This window comes from Macaca nemestrina, chromosome 20, assembly GCF_043159975.1.
Source record: "Macaca nemestrina isolate mMacNem1 chromosome 20, mMacNem.hap1, whole genome shotgun sequence".
Classification (NCBI taxonomy): Eukaryota; Metazoa; Chordata; class Mammalia; order Primates; family Cercopithecidae; genus Macaca; species Macaca nemestrina.
Genome location: NC_092144.1, coordinates 44,680,671 through 44,698,025, shown reverse-complemented (window position 1 = coordinate 44,698,025; position 17,355 = coordinate 44,680,671). Strand labels below are relative to the sequence as shown.

The 17,355-nt window shown below is 44.0% G+C and overlaps 1 protein-coding gene across 5 annotated transcripts in view; it reads right to left on the bottom strand.

Annotated features, from left to right (window-relative positions):
• Positions 1–17,355, bottom strand: part of LOC105495532 (CD22 molecule) — a 42,104-nt gene that overhangs the window by 18,712 nt on the left and 6,037 nt on the right. For 2 of the 5 annotated variants that reach the window (XM_071086318.1, XM_071086319.1), the window contains 2 exons: positions 4,607–4,728; positions 3,332–3,373 (listed from right to left, as the gene is read on the bottom strand). In XM_071086318.1, coding sequence (XP_070942419.1) covers positions 3,332–3,373; positions 4,607–4,728 — 164 coding nt within the window. Of the gene's footprint in view, positions 1–3,331; positions 3,374–4,480; positions 4,578–4,606; positions 4,729–17,355 lie in introns of those variants that run through there. The other 3 variants (XM_011765204.3, XM_011765205.3, XM_071086317.1) reach the window with 2 other exon arrangements.

Genomic DNA, 17,355 nt, shown 5'->3' with positions numbered 1-17,355 from the left:
CACCTACACTGAAGCCCCCAAAGGTTGAGGGAGGAGCACATAGATATTGAAGAGGAAAAAGATATCTTGGCCGGGAGCAGTGGCTCATGCCTGGAATCCCAACACTTTGGGAGGCTGAGGTGATGGATCACTTGAGGTCAGGAGTTCGAGACCAGCCTGGCCAACATGGTGAAATCCCGTACCTACTAAAAATACAAAAAATTAGCTGAGCGTGTTGGCAGGCGCCTGTAGTTCCAGCTACTCAGGAGGCTGAGAAAGAGAATCACTTGAGCCCAGGAGGCAGAGGTTGCAGTGAGAAGAGATCGCAACACTGCACTCCAGCCTGGGCGACAGAGTGAGACTCTGTCTCAAAAAAAAAAAAAAAAAAAAGAAAGGAAGGAAACGAAAAGATATCTTGTAGGGCTGGGCATGGTGGCTGTGCCTGTGGTCACGCCTGTAATCCCAGCAGTTTGGGTGGCCAAGGTGGGCAGATCGCCTGAGCTCAGGAGTTCAAGACCAGCTTGGGCAACATGGTGAAACCCCATCTCTACTAAAAAAAAAAAATCCAAAAATTGGCTGGGCATGGTGGCAGGTGCCTGTGGTCTCAGCTACTCAGGAGGCTAGGGCAGGAGAATCACTTAAGCCTGAGAGGCTGAGGTTGCAGTAAGCAGATCGTGCCGTTGCACTCCAGCCTGGGCAACAGAGCCAGACCCTGTCTCCAAACAAAACAAACAAAAAAAGATATCTTGTAGGAAGTGTTATTGAATGGAGAGTCTTGAGGCTGAAACCTCATCACTTTTATAATCTTGTAGCCAGCGAGTGTCTCAGGAGCAGAACAGATAGCAGTGGAAGCCATGCACATCCTACAGATGATGAGGGATGCGCTGAGAGGTCTTCCCTCCAGCACCACTGCCCTCTACAGGCAGCTGGCCATAGGGAGGGAAACAGAGAGAGGGAAGAACACCTTCTTCCAAAAGCACCGATGGGGCTGGGTGTGGTGGCTCACGCCTGTAATACGCTTTGGGAGAGCGAGGCAAGAGGATCGCTTAAGGCCAGAAGTTTGAGACCAACCTGAGCAACATAGCAAGACTCTGTGCAGCTACCCAACAAAAACAAAAAATGAAAAGTAGCTGGGCATGGTGGCATGTGCCTGTGGTCCAAGCTACTTGGGAGGCTGAAGCAGGAGGATCACTTGAGCCTGGGAGTTTAAGGCTGCAGTAAGCCATGATAGCACCACTGCACTCCAGCCCAGGCAACAAAGTAAGACCTTGTCTCAATAAATAATAAATAAATAAAATGAACAAAAAGCAGTGATATTCTGGAAAGATGGACTGGCTGTATTTATTTATTCTGCCAAGTATAACTGAAAACCTTGAACATGATAAGACAAGCGTAAGAAGACTGAAAGATGGAGAGAAGCAGACTGGTTAGGGACCTCGGGACTTAAGGAACGGTGGTGAATTCCCTGGGATTTCTCTTTGCCTCATATATCTCCGGGTGAATATTGAAGAAGTCAACAACTGAAAATGCCAAGGGGCACAAATAAAACAAGTCCCAACAAAACAAGTTCTAGCAAAACTATGATTTTCTAGCCAAAGAACAAGGAAAGGGGCATCGTAGAAAGACAGAGTCTTTTAGTCAATACCTGCTCTGCTCCTGCCAAGTTCCATCCTCACCCCTGTCAGCAAAGGCTGGCTGGGAAACCTGGACTTTCACCCTCACCAGGCTGTAACAAAGAACCCTAGGCCACTCCCATACTCAGTCGGAGTGATGCCTGACTTGGAGCTGGGACCTTCACCCCTACTGGGATCACCCTCCCCCAGTGTGGTGTTGGTGGAGACCGTGTGGGCAGCCTGGACACCCACTGCCACCCCAATGCAGAAGTGAGGGCTTTCCCCCACCCCCACTGGAGTAGTGTCAGAAGAGGCCTAGTGGAGAGTTGGGACTTTCACCACCACTCAGTGGTAACAAGCGCCACTCTCTCTCTCTCTGCCACACACAGTGTCAATGAAAGCCATATAGGGAGCAGTAATGAAGCAACCCTCCCACTCCCAGCCTGGGAGTTGTCGTGGATTCCTAGTGGGGAACCTGAACTTCTACCCTTACCTAACAATAACATGGAGGCCTCATCTCTCCCAGTCCCCCAGGTTCAAGAAAGGCTGAATGGAGAACCTGGACTTTTATCCCTGTCTGGAAGCAATGAGGCAGTGCCCCACTTTATTTCACTGGAGCAGTGTAAAGGGAAGCCCGCTACGACAAAAGATTTAAATAAGATCCAGACTCTTATAACATAGTGCCCAGAATATCCTGACTTCAATGGCAAATCACTTGTCATACTAAGAATCAGGCATTCTCAGACTGAGTAACAAAAGATAATTAACAGGCACAAGCATCAAGATGACACAGATGTTAGAATAATCTGACAAAGATTTTGGAGCAGCCATCATAAAAATGTTTCACTGAGAAATTATAAATGTGCTTGAAACAAATAAAGTAATAAAAAGTATCAGCAAAGAAGTAGAAAATATAAAGAAGAACCAAATGGAAACTTTAGAACTAAAAAATACAAGAGCTGAAATAAAAACCATAATGGATTGGCTCAGTAGCAGAATGGAGAGTGTAGAAGAAAGAAGCAGTGAAACAAAACATATAACAATAGAAATTACCCATTCTGAACAATGGAAAGAAAATAGATGAAAGGAAATGGAACAAAGCCTCAAGGACAAGTGTAACTATAATAAAAGAAGATCTAACATTTTGTCATTGAAGTCCCAGAAGGGGAGGTAAAGGAGGGTGGGCCTTAAAAAAATTCCAAGAAGTATTGGCTGCAAATTGTCTTCATTTGACAACATACATGCACAATATATGTCTACAGATTCAAGAAGCTAAGTGCATCACAAACAGGATAAATCCAAAGAAATTCATGCCCAGACACATCATAGTCAAACTTCTAAAAACAAGAGGCAGAGAAAATTCTTGAAAGCAACCATATAAAAATGACACATTACCTATACCAGGAAAACTGTTCAAATAACAGTGGGTTTCTCATCAAAAACTATGGAATCCATAAGAAAGTGACACAATATTTTTCAGGTGCTCAGAGAACTGTCAATCTGGAATCAGTCCTGTATCTAGTGGAAATACCCTTCATGAATGAAGGGGAAATTGAGATATTCTCAAACGAAGGAAAACAAAGAGAATTTTTGTTCAACACAGACCTAACCTAAAATTATGGCTAAAGGCAATTCCCTGAACAGAAAGGAAGTAATTTTTTTAAAAAAGAATCTTGGAATAGCGGGATGGAAGAAAGAACACTTGTTGAATGCGAAAAAAGAACAAAAATGGTTTTTACCTGTTTCCTCACATCTTCCCTCTTCAGGGACCCTGGTAGCACCTGACAGTAAAAGGGAAAGTACAGTAAAGTCTCTGGTGACAGAGGCTTACCCTCCATTGCCACCCCCTGCCTCTGGAAGAGCAAACCTATGGGTAAATACAATAGACTCTTCTTTTCCTCTAGAGTTTACTAAATTACGTTTGACACTCAAAGCAAAAACTGTAACACTGTCTAATTCTGTTCTCAGTGTATGTAGATAAAATATTTAAGCAATTATCCTATAAATGGGAGAGGAAAAAGGGTTGTAAAGGGAAGTAACTGGTAGAGTGTTGAAACCAGTAGACTCTGATAAATTATGTATATTGTAATACCTAGAGCAACCTATAAAAAAGCTATACAAAGTAATATACTCAAAAACACTACAGATAAATCAAAATGGAATTCTAAAAAACTGTTCAGGAACTCACTAGAAGCTGGAGAAAAGAAAAAAGAATCAAAGAAAACAAAAAATAAAATGACACGCATCAGCCTTAGCATATAAGTGATTACATTAAATGTAAATGGCCTAAATAAATGCTCTTTACAAGAAAATAGCTTGAAGGCTAGGTGCAATGGCCCACACCTATAGTCTCAGCACTTTGGGAGGCCAAAGTGGATGGATCACTTGAGGCCAGGAGTTCAAGACCAGCCTGGCAAACATGGCAAAACCCTGTCTCTACTAAAAGTACAAAAAAAATTTGCCAGGCATGGTGGTGCATGCCTGTAATCCCAGCTACTCGGGAGACTGAGGTGAGAGGATTGTTTGAACCTGGAAGGCAGAGGTTGCAGGGAACCAAGATCATACCATTGCACTCCAGCCTGGGTGACACAGCAAGACCCTGTCTCAAAAATAATAATAATAATAATAACTTCAAATATAATGGAAATATACCATGCAAAAAGTAGTCAAAAGAAAGTAGGAGTGGCTATATTAATAACAGATAAAGTAGACTTCAGAGCAAAGAAAATTACCAAGGCCAGAGATGGACATTATATAATGTGGGAAAAGTCAATCCACCAAGAAGACATAACCATCCTAAATATGTATGCACCAAACAACAGAGCTGAAAAATATATGAAGTAAAACCCAGTAGAAATAAAAAGAGAAATAGGCAGCTGGGCTCACACCTGTAATCCCAGCACTGTGGGAGGCCGAGGTGGGTGCAGTCAGGAGTCTGAGACCAGCCTGGCCAGCGTGGTGAAACCTCATCTCTACTAAAAATACAAAAATTAGCCAGACATGGTGGTAAGCACCTGTAGTCCCAGCTACTTGGGAGGCTGAGGCAGGAGAATCACTTGAACTCAGAAGGTGGAGATTGCAGTAAGCTGAGATCGCACCATTGCACTCCAGCCTGGGTGACAGACTGAGACTCCATCTGAAAAAAAAAAAAAAGGAATAGGCAAATTCACAAACATAATTGGGAACTTCAATATTCTCTCTCAACAATAGAACAATCAAGCAGAATATCAACAAGAATATATAAGAACGCAATGACACACCATCAACCAACAGCATCTAATTGACATTCATGGAATTATCTACCCAACAATAGCATAATACACCTTCTTTTCAAGCATCTATGGAATATATACCAAGATATATATACCAAGATATCTATGGAATATAAATCATATGCAAGGTCATGAAACAAACATCAGACATTTGAAATAACTGAAATTACGGAGAGTATGTTCTATTACCACAATGGACTCAAATTAGATACCATAACAGAAAGTTAAAAGAAAAATCTTCAAACACTTGTAAACTAAACAAAGCACTTCTAAATAATCCAAGGGTCAAAGAAGAAATCGCAAGTAAAACTTTAAAAATACACTGAATGGAATGAAAATAAAAATAGAACTTACCAAATTTTAGGAACCAACTAAAGCACAAGAGGGAAATTTATATCACTTTGGGAGGCCGAGGCAGGTGGATCATAAGATCAGGAGATCGAGACTATCCTGGCTAACACAGTGAAACCCTGTCTTTACTAAAAATACAAAAAATTAACCAGGCGTGGTTGCGGGTGCCTGTAGTCTCAGCTACTTGGGAGGCTGAGGCAGGAGAATGGCATGAATCCGGGAGGTGGAGCTTGCAGTGAGCCAAGATCGCACCGCTGCACTCCAGCCTGGGCGACAGTGCGAGACTCTGTCTCAAAAAAAAAAAAAAAAAAAACAGGAAATGTCAAATCTGTAATGTAAGATTTGATCTCAAGAAACTAGAAAAATAAGAGCACATTAAACCCAAAGCAAGCATAAGGAAGGATATGATAACGAAAAAGGGAGAAAGCAATGAAACTGGAAACAGAAAAATAATAGAGAAAAGAAAATATCTTTTCAGATCAACAAAGTTGGCAACCTCTAGCAAGACTGACAAAAAATAAAATAAAAACAGATTGCTAATATCAAGAATGAAATAGGGGATAGCACTACAGACCCTGCAGGTATCAAAAAGATAATAAGGGAATACTATGAACAACTTTACACACATAAATTTGACAATTTAGATGAAATGGATCAATTCTTCAAAAAGTACAAACTACCACAACTCACCCAATGTGAGTTAGATAATTTGAACAGCACTATAACTATTAGGTAATTTAAAATGAGAAAAATAAATCTTCAGACCTATATGTTTTCACTGGAGAATTCTGCTCAATGTTTAAAGAAGAATTTACACCATTCCATATAATCTCTTCTAGAAAATATTAGAGGGAATGCTTCCTAACCCTTTCTATGAAATTAGTATTAACATTAAACCAAAAAAGGAAAGTACAGAAAATAAAATTATAGGCCAGTATTCCTCATGAATATAGATGCCAAATCCTTAACAAAATATAAGCAAATAGAATTCAGTAGTAGTCCAGGCACGATAGCTCACGCCTGTAATCCCAGCACTTTGGCAGGCTGAGGCGGGAGCATCACTTGAGGCCAGGAGTTTGAGACCAGCCTGGGCAAAATAGTGAAAGCCCTATCTCTACAAAAAGAAATGTTTTTAATTAGCTGGGCATGGTGGCACGTGCCTGTAGTCCTGGCTACCTGGGAGGCTGGGAGGGAAAATGATTTCTTACACCTAGGAGTTTGAGTTTGCTGTGAGTCATGATTGCACCACGGCACTCCAGCATGGGTGACAGAGCAAGGCCTTATCTCAGAAAAGGAAAAAAAAAAAATCAACAATATATAAAAATAATTATACAGCATGACCAAGTGGGATTTATTCATTCCAGGGGTGCAAGGCTGGTCTAACAATTGAAAATCAATCAGTGTAATCTTCCATATTAACAGGATAAAGAAGAAAAATCACATGATCATATCCATTGCTGTGGAAAAAGCATTTGATAAAATGAAACACCCATTTATGATTTTAAAACTCTTTGAAAACTAGGAATAGAGGGGAAATTCCTTGACTTGATAACCTACAACTAACCTATAAAAACTACAGCTAGCATACTTAACTAACACTGCAGTCCTGAATACTTCTCCCCTAAGATCATAAACAAGACAAGGATGTTTACTGTCATCACTCCTATCAACATAATGCTGGAAGTTCTAGACAGTGCAATAAGATAAAGAAAGGCAATAAGAAGGACATAGATCTGAAAGGAGGAAAGAAAACTATCTGTATTTGCAGATGACATGATGGTCTAAGTAGAAAATTCCAAAGAACCAAAAACAAAAAAACAAAAAAAAAAACCCACCTAAAAATAGTAAGTGAGTTTCACACATTTACAGAATACAAGATTAACACAAAGATTAGTCACATTTCTTTATATTAACAATCAACATGTGGAAACCAAAATTTAAAATGCAATTCCATTTACAATGGCTAAAAAAATCTCAGATGTAAATTCAACAAAACACATATGACTTATATACTGAAAACTGCAAAACACTGCTGAAAAAAGTCAAAGAATAGCTAAATAGAGAGACATACCATATTCATGGATTGGGAGACTAAACATAGTAAAGATATCAATTCTCCCAAAATTGATACACATACAGATTTAATGCAATTACTACCATAATCCCAGCAAGATTTTTTATAGATATAGGCAAGATTATTCTAAAGTTTACATAGAAGGAACTAGAATAGGCCAGGTATGGTGGCTCATGCCTGTAATCCCAGCAGTTTGGGAAATCAAGGTGGGCAGATCACTTGAGGCCAGGAGTTTGAGACCAGCCAGGGCAGTATAATGAGACCCCATCTCTACAAAACAAAATTTTTAAACAATAAAATTTTTAAAAAGAGAACTTAAAATTTTTTTTTTAATTTTAAATAAAATTTTTTTAAAAAGAACAGTAAGTATATTGTTTTCTTACCTATGGGAGAAGCAAAAAATAGTAATAAAAAGAGCTAGAATGGAAACCATTTCTGAAACAGAAGAATAAAGGGGGAAGAACCACTATACTTGATATCAAGGTTTATTATAAAGTAATATACAGTAATCAAAACTGTGTGGCCCTGGTGAAGATATAGACACATCAATCCACTGAACAAACTAGAGAGCCCACAAATAGACCCACACAAATATGGCCAACTTGTTTTTAACAAAGGAGCAAAACCAATTCAATGGAGGAAAGACAGTCTTTTCAACAAATGATGGTAGAGTAATTGGACATCCATACACAAAAACATGAACCTCAACCTAAACCTCATACTTTCTATAAAAGTTAATTCAGAGTGGATCATAGATTTTCATGTAAAATATTAAGCTATAAAACCTCCAGAAGGGCCGGGCGCCATGGCTCACACCTGTCACCCCAGCACTTTGGGAGGCCAAGATGGATGGATCACCTGAAGCCAGGAGTTTGAGACCAGCCTGGCCAACATGGCGAGACCCTGTCTCTATTTAAAAATGCAAAAACAATTAGCCAGTTGTGGTGGTGCATGCCTGTAGTCCCAGCTACTCGGGAGGCTGAGGCAGGAGGATCACTTGAACGCAGGAGGCGGAGGTTGCAGTGAGCTGAGATCATGCCACTGCACTCCAGTCTGGGCAACAGAGTGAAAATCTGTCTCAATTAAAAAGTAAAATAAAATAAATTGAAAAAGAAAACCTCTGGAAGATAACATAGGAGAAAATCTCTGAGACCTAAAGCTTGGTGAAGCATTCTTAGACATGACACCAAAGGCATGATCCCTAAAAAAATCAATCCAACTTCATCAAAATTATGATTTTTTTTTGCTCTATAAAAGACCTAGTTAAGAGAATGAAAAGACAAATTACAGACTCAGAGAAAATATTTGCAAACCACATATCTGGCAAAGGACTCATATCTAGAACAAATATATAAAGAACTCTCAATTCAACATAGAAACGCCACATAAAAAAATCAGATAATCAATTAGAAGACTGGCAAAAGACATAAAGAGAAATTTCAGCCAAGGGGATATATGGATAGAAACTAATTATCTAAAAAGATATTCAACATCACTAGCCTTTAGACAGGTTAAGACCACGATGAGATATCACTACTACACATCTATAAGAACAGCTAAAATAAAAGATAGTATCAAATACTGGAGAGGATGTACAGAAACAAAATCATTTATATATTGCTAGTGTGAATATAAAATTGTCCAGCCACTCTGGGAAAAAGTCTCAAAACAGTTCCTCCAAAGATTAAGCATAGAATAACCATACACTCCTGCATCTCCACTCCTACGTATATAACCAAGAGAAATAAGAACATGTTCACCCAGAAACTTGAACACAAATGTTTACAGCAGCATTACTCATGAAAGCCAAAAAGTAGAAACAACCCACATGTCCATGAAGAGATGAATGAATAAAGAAAATATGGGAGGCCTAAACAATAAAATATTATTTGATAATAAAAAGGAATGAAGTACTGATAGATCCTACAACATGGATGAACTTTTTTTTTCCCCTGAGACCGAGTTTCACTCTCGTTGCCCAGGCTGGAGTGCAGTGGCGCCATCTCGGCTCACTGCAACCTCTGCCTCCTGGGTTCAAGCGATTCTCCTGCCTCAATCTTCTGAGTAACTGGGATTACAGGCATCCGCCACCACGAACAGCTAATTTTTCGTATTATTAGTAGAGACGGGGTTTTACCATGTTGGCCAGGCTGGTCCTGAACTCCTGACCTCAGGCGATCCACCCGCCTTGGCCTCCCAAAGTGCTAGGATTACAGGCATGAGCCACGGTGCCTGGCCATGGATGAACTTTGAAAACATTAAGTGAAAGAAGCCAATCACAAAATGTCACATATTGTATGATTCCATTCATGTGAAATATTCAGAAAAGGCAAATCTGTAGAGACAGAAATAGATATAGTGGTTGTGTAGGGCTGGGGTGGGGTGGGGAATGTGAGAGGAAATGAAGAGTGACTGCTAATGGATGTGAGATTATTTTGGGGGTGATGAAATGTTCTAAAACTGGTTGTGGTGAAGGTTGCATAACTCAGTGAATAGGCTCAAAACCATTCAATTGGACATTTTATATGGGTGTGTTTTATGGTATGTGAATTGTATCTCAGCAAATCTGTTATGTATGTAGAATAAATGTAATATATAACAGCTTTATATACAGTGTGTGCATATATGTGTGTGTATGTATATTGTGTGTATATATATATAAAATAAAAATCACGCTGGGCGTGATGGCTCACACCTGTAATCCCAGCACTTTGGGAGGCTGAGGCAGGCGGATCACCAGAGGTCAGGAGTTTGAGACCAGCCTGGCCAACATGGCAAAACCCCATCTCTACTAAAAATACAAAAATTAGCAGGGCATGGTGGTGTGCACCTGTAATCCCAGCTACTCAGGAAGCTGAGGCAGGAGAGTCACCTGAGCCGGGGAGGCGGAGGTTGCAGTGAGCCGAGATCCCACCACTGCACTCCAGCCTGGGCGACAGAGGGAGACTCTGTCTCTAAATAAACAAATAAATAAAAACCAGTCCAATTAGAAAATAGGCAAAAGACATGATAGCCCATGTCCCTGAAGAAGGTATATAGAAGGCAAACAAGCACATGAAAAGATGTCCCACATCACCAGCCATTAGTGAAATGCAAATTGAAACCCATGACAAGATACCGCTTTAGAACAGCTAAAATTAAAAAACCAATAATGACAACACCAAACACTGGTGAGGATGCTGTGAACTTGAATCGTTCACACATGACCGGTGGGAATGCAAAATGGTCCAGCTACTCTGGAAAACAGTTTGTCAGTTTCCTGAAAAACTAAACAAAATATACCTACCAGATGACCCAGCAATTGAATTGCACTCCTGGGCATTTTATCCCCAAGAAACGAAAACGTATGTCCACACAAAAACCTGCACACAATTAATTATTCACAGCAGCTTTATTTGTAATAGCCAAAAACTGGAAACAGGCTGGGCGCGGTGGCTCACACCTGTAATCTCAGCACTTTGGGAGGCTGAGGGCGATCACCTGAGGTCAGGAGTAATCCCAGCATTTTGCGAGGCCAAGGAGGGCGATCCCCTGAGGTCAGGAGTTCGAGACCAGCCTGGCCAACATGGTGAAATCCTGTCTGTGCTAAAAATACAAAATAAGCTGGGCGTAGTGGTACATGCCGGTAATCCCAGTGTAAAAAGTAAAGTAGAAGTTCCTCTTCAGAGACTCTCCTCCCCATCTAATTAAGAATAAATAGTAATTTCTCTTAGAAGCAAAATTTATTCAAAGATCTGTGCTAACATTCTTAAATATCTTCTAGCCGTAATAAAAAAATCAATGTACTTTATGTTCTTAACTCCCACAATTTAGCCTAAATACTTCCCCTAGCGTGCTTATACTAGTCCAAGAAAGCATTAAGTCATAGCCTGTTCCTCTTCCTTATGTAGAAATGTTTTTATCTTTCTCAGCATTCCACAAGTTACTTCCTCCTTCTTTTTGTTCTCCTCTGCCTTTGCCTCTTTTAAAAAGTTCTAAGTTGCTAGCCAATCAGGACAAATACAGAATGTGAGGTCCCGTTCCAGCCAATAGAAACCAGACGTAGCAATAAAGCAGCTGTGTCAAATTATAAACGACCCTGTCTCCTTTGTTCGGTGTACTTTTGGAGCAAAACCGCCAGCGAGTATACCCTTTCTGCAGAAAGTAAAAATAGCCTTGCTAAAGAAATTAAATTTATATTCAAGTGCTATTTCTTTACAGCACCAAAAAACAAGCATTTCTAACACAGGCTACTCAGGAGGTTGAGGCAGGAGAATTGCTTGAACCTGGGAGGCGGAGGTTGCAGTGAGCCGAGATAGCGCCATTGCACCCAGCCTGGGCAACAAGAGCGAGACTCCATCTCAAGAAAAAAAAAACAAAACAAAACCAAAAACTGGAAACAACCAATGCGTCCTTCACTAGGTGAGTGGCTTGACAGATTACGCTACATCCATGCCATGGAGTACTATGCAGCAATAAAAATGAGTGAGATATGAAGAGGATACAGGTAACAACTTGGACGATTCTGAAGAGCAGTACAGAGAGTGAAAAAAGCGTCTCTAAGGATCACATGTGTTACAACATTCTTTTTGTTTGTTTGTTTTTTGAGATGGAGTTTCGCCCTTGTCCCCCAGGTTGGAGTGCAGTGGCTCGATCTCAGCTCACCGCAACCTCTGCCTCTTGGGTTTAAGTGATTCTTCTGCCTCAGCCTCCCCAGTAGCTGCCTGACACCATGCCTGGCTAATTTTTGTATTTTAGTAGAGATGGGGTTTCACCATGTTGGCCAGGCTGGTCTCAAATTCCTGACCTCAAGTGATCCACCTGCCTTAGCCTCCCAAAGTGCTGGGATTACAGATGTGAGCCACCACGCCCAAGCGTAACATTCTCAAAATGACAGAATGATAGAGGTGGAGAAGATGAAAAGTTGCCAGGAGTTAGGGATGGTGGGGGAAAGTGTTTGACTATGAAGGGCGTAGCACAAGGGAGGTCTTTGTAGTAACAGAATAATTCTGTATCTGGACTGCAGTTGTCATTATATACATCCAGATGTGATAAAATGACAGAACTGTACACACATATTATACAAATGTCAAATTCCTGGTTTTGATACTGTCCTGAATGATTTAGTCGAAGTAACCATCAGGGGATGCTGGGTGAAGCACACACCAGACTTCTCTGTTCTATCTTTGCAACTTCTGTGAATCTATACTTACTTTTTTTAAAAAAAGAAATTTAAGAGAGTCTCCCTCTGTCACCCAGGAAGGAGTGCAGTGGTGCGATCATAGCTCATTGCAGCCTTGAACTTGAGGTGGGCTCAAGCAATCCTCAGCCACCTGAGTAACTAGAACTACAGGCATCAGCCACCATACCCTGTTAATTTATGTTTTATTGTTTGTTGAGTTGGGGTCTCTCTACATTGCCCATTCTGGTCTCCATTGCTTGGCCTCAAGCAATCCACTTCCTCGGCCTTCCAAGATGCTGAGATTACAGGTGCCAGTCACCGCACCTGGACATAAATTTTTATTTTCTTAATTCCAGCAATCTTAATGGGGGACTCCAGGCCAGGTGGCCAGGTCGCCAGGTCCCAAAGGTCTCAGGCAGGGGACCCTTTGGGACTTGAATTCCTGCTCCTCACCTAGAAGGAGTAGCTGAGGTTTCTGCTGGCCACAGCGCCAGGTGTGGCTCATAGTCTTGCTACAGGAGGGGATTGGACAATGGGTCTGTGGACGTGTCTTGATTTCCGGAGGCCAAGGGCTGCGTGGAGAGGGCAAGGGAGGAGGAGCACAACTCCTGAGAATGCAGCCTCGGCGCTTTCACTCTTCCTCCCCGCCGTTCCTCCAAACATGTCGTTGGTCTCCTTTTTTGGTGACTTGACTGTCACCCCCTTACCAGGGAAGCATTGAAAGCAGGCAATGAACAGAGTCCCTGAGAGCCCTGGGTGGCCACTCCCTGCCTGGCTGTGTCCCCCTCACCCCCCCCACCTCTGCCCAGGACGGTAAGATGGGAACAATGATAGTGCCTTCCTCACAGGGCTGGCGACAGCACACACAGGACACGCTCAGCAACCCGAACATCCCATGACAAGCATGTGGTAAACAGACGTAGGTTCCAGTCCCAGGTCTGCCATGTGTTTGCTGTGACATCTGTCGGTTTCCCCTCCCAGGGTGATAATAAGATTGCTGTTACGACTTCAGGGCTGTGCTGCGACAGGTCCCCAGTCCTTACAGCACTTTGCACGGTGGCTGCTATGGAACGGGCTCTCTGTGAAAGTGAGCCGTCATTATTCCAGACATTGTCAGGTACCCTGCTGACCCATCACTCCCTGCAGACATCAATTCACGCACCTCTGGCTACTCAGCCCCAGCCTGAGCTTCACAGAGAGACCCTTTGAGACGAAACCGTCATTTCCTTCCCGCTCCCCGGGCAGATCGCGCTCTAGGGTGGGAAGGGGTCTTTGGCTCAGCTGCCACCAGACTTCTCTGTTCTATCTTTGCAACTTCCTCTGATAATTATTTCAAAATTAAAAGAAAATTTTTTTAAAATTCGCGAGGTGAGGTTGTCACCTCCTGTTGAAGGAGCAGCCTGGAGTTGAGAGCGAGAAGAGTGGGGAAACAAAGAGGCTTGGCTACTTCTCCTCTTTTTTTTTTTTTTTTTTTTTTTTGAGACCAAGACTTGCTCTGTTGCCCAGGCTGCAGTGCAGTGGTGCAATCTCAGCTCACTGCAACCTCCACCTCCCGGATCCAAGCAATTCTCCTGCCTCAGCTTTCTGAGTAGCTGGGACTACAGGTGCGCACCACCACGCCTGGCAAATTTTTGTATTTTTAGTAGAGACAGGGTTTCACTATGTTGGCCAGGCTGGTCTCGAACTCCTGACCTTAGATGATCTGCCCACCTCGGCCTCCCAAAGTGGTAGAATTACAGGCATGAGCACCACAGTCGACCTTTTGTTTTCTTTTTTAGCGACCGAGTCTTACTCTGTTGCCCAGGCTGGCGTGCAGTGGTGCAATCACAGCTCACTGCAGACTCAAACTCCTGGGCTCAAATGGTCCTCCTGCTTCAGCCTCCTGAGTAGCTGGGACTACAGACATGCGCCACTGTGCCCAGCTGATTTTTAAGCATTTTTTTCCTACATACAATGTCTGCTATGTTGCCTAGGCTGGTCTTGAACTCCTAGAAAGCACTTCTCAGCAGTGCAGTGCATCTCCATCCCTGGCCAGTCGCAAGAGCCCAGCCCTGCATGATCACCCACCTGGGGAGGAGGCTCTGGAGTGGCCAGTGCCGCTGGGAGCTCTTTCATCAAGGAGGATAATGGAGCTGCCTGCCCCAGGCACCGTCCCAGGGACAGGGTGGGGAGGCGGGCCAGGGATGGATCGGTCATCTCCGTCAGGAGTGACTCAGGAGGTTGGCAGACCGGGAGGGACAAAGAGACCCGTGTCATGACCATGGCCTGGTGCCTGGGTGTCCTCCCTCCCGCACATGGTGGCCCAGCCCTCCTGGCACGTGAGGCCATGAGACCTTCTCACCTCCCTTCCTGCCTGGCCAGCCCTCATCTCAGCATCTGCCCCCATCTCTCTGAGTCACTATGTCATGTGTTCTGATTCTTCCTCAGCTTGGCATTTCAGAGGGAGGGGGTGCCATCTGTCTTCCCTGTCCCTGAGGGCCTCCCTGGGCGTGAACTCGGCCGGAGTAGGTCACTCTTGCGTTCTGCACTGAACCTGCCCCTCGCGCTTTCTTCGACCTCTTAAGGAAGCAGCTGGAGTCACCTTTGACTCTTCAAGTGAGTCCTGCCACTTCCTCCTCCAAAATGGGTCCTGACCCCACTCCTCTTTCCATCTCCACTTCCTCTCTCTTGGACAATGGCCAGGGCCTCCCAGCCCTGTCCCTGCCTCCACTGATAGCCTGTGTTCACTGTCCATGCAGCTGCCAGTAGGCGTCTGAAGCCTCAAGCCCTCCATCACACCCTCCGAGCTCACTTCTCCAGCGGCTTCTCAACGTGCTCTTTGAAAGCCCAAGTTCCAGCTGGGCGCGATGGTTCACACTTGTAATCCCAGCACTTTGGCAGGCGGAGGCAGGCAGATAACTTGAGGTCAGAAGTTCGAGACCAGTCTGGCCAACATGATGAAACCCTGTGTCTATTAAAATACAAAACTTAGCCAGGCGTGGTGGTGCATGCCTGTAATCCCAGCTACTTGGGAGGCTGAGGCAGGTGAATCACTTGAACCCGGGAGGCAGAAGTGGCAGTGAGCTGAGATCACGCCACTGCACTCTAGCCTCAGCGACAGAGCAAGACTCCATCTCAAAAACAAAACAAAACTAGAATTAAATTCCATTGCTGGATGGAGTGGCTCACGTCTGTACTCCCAGCACTTTGGGAGGCTGAGGTGGGTGGATCACCTGAGGTCAGGAGTTCAAGACCAGCCTGGCCAACATGGTGAAACCCGGTCTCTACTAAAAATATAAAAATTAGACTGGCGTGGTGGTACATGCTTGTAATCCCAACTACTCAGGAGGCTGAGGCAGGAGAATCGCTTGAACCCGGGAGGCAGAGGCTGAAGTGAGCTGAGATTGTGCCACTGCACTCCAGCCTGGGCAACAGAGCGAGACTGTCTCAAAACAAACAAATAAACAAGCACCAGTCCTGCCTGTGGCCTACAAGACTCTGTGTGATCAAGCTTCCTTGGGCAACCACTCCACCTCCATCACTCCACTCAAGCATGCTTCTTTCCTTCTTGTTCCATGAACGTAACAAGTGCATTCTCGCCAGGAGTCTTTGCACTTGATTTTGGCCTTCCCTGGACCCACATTCCCCAGGAACCCACAGATCTCCCTCCCTCACTTCCTTCCGGTCTCAAGTCAAATGACTTCTCTTTCTGAAATGGCAGCCTGACCCAGCACAGCCTGACATTGCACCCCTCTGTGGTTCCTTCACTGTCAGAGGTCACGTGTTTGCTTGTCTTTCGGATCGTTGTCTGTCTCTTCTGCAGAACGTCAGCTCTGGGAGGCCAGAGAGTGATTTTTGGGGGGCACTGCTGTGACCCTGGGGCCCGGCATAGGCCTGGCACACAGAGGTGCTCAGTGAGCATATGTTGAATTCTGGTGTTCTGGTGGGATCCAGGAGCTGGGTGGGGAAGTCTGAGAGAGTGAACTCGAACTCAGGTCCTACTTGTTTGTTTGTTTGTTTGTTTGTTTTTTGAGACAGGGTCTGACTCTGTTGCCCAGGCTGGAGTGCAATGTTTCAGTCTCGGCTCACTGCAAACTCCATCTCCTGGACTCAAACGATCCTCCCACTTTAGCCTCCCGCGTAGGTAGGACTACAGGTGCACGCCACCGTACCTGCCTAATTTTTGTATTTTTTGTAAAGACAGGGTCTTGATACGTTGCTGAGACTGGTCTCAAACTCCTGGGCTGAAGCCATCCACCAGCCTCAGCCTCCCAAAGTGCTGGGATTACAGGCATAAGCCACCGCGCCCGGCTCGGTCCTACACATTCACCATGGTTGAGTGCCAGTCCCTCCTAAGGGTGGTCTTTGTGTCAAATTCCTTCATTGTTTCCCAAACTTTAGAGGTTTGCCTACAACCTTCAGGACTTTTGTCCTGTCTATGAGTCACCTGCAACATGTTTATTGAATACATTTTAAAAATCAATTCAGTTGATTGATTTTTTTTTTCTTATTTATTTATTTATTTATTTATTTTGACTTAGCCTCATGTGAAGCCGGTTTGGCATTCTGGTTTCCTGTTGTTCTGGCGCATACTAAATGAAGCATACACAGTAGCGTCACAGTGGCTCCCGGGGCCCTCAAGCTGCACTTTGGGCAGAGCGGGGTTACTCCCCGATCCCTGGTTATTGACAATGTTCTGCTCCTCTGGGCGAAGTCCTCCCAGGCCAGACCTGCTGGAGCCAGGATCTGTCGTCAGGGGACAGGTGTGTCAGGGCAGGGCTGTTGAGCATGTATGCAGCGGATCTGGAAGGGGCTTCCCTCCCGGCTGCCGAGAGGGCCCTGTGTATCCCCAGCCCCATCTCATGCCTCTCCGGCCTTGCTTCAGCTCCTCGAATTTTGCAGTTTTGCTAAACATGTTCCCACTTG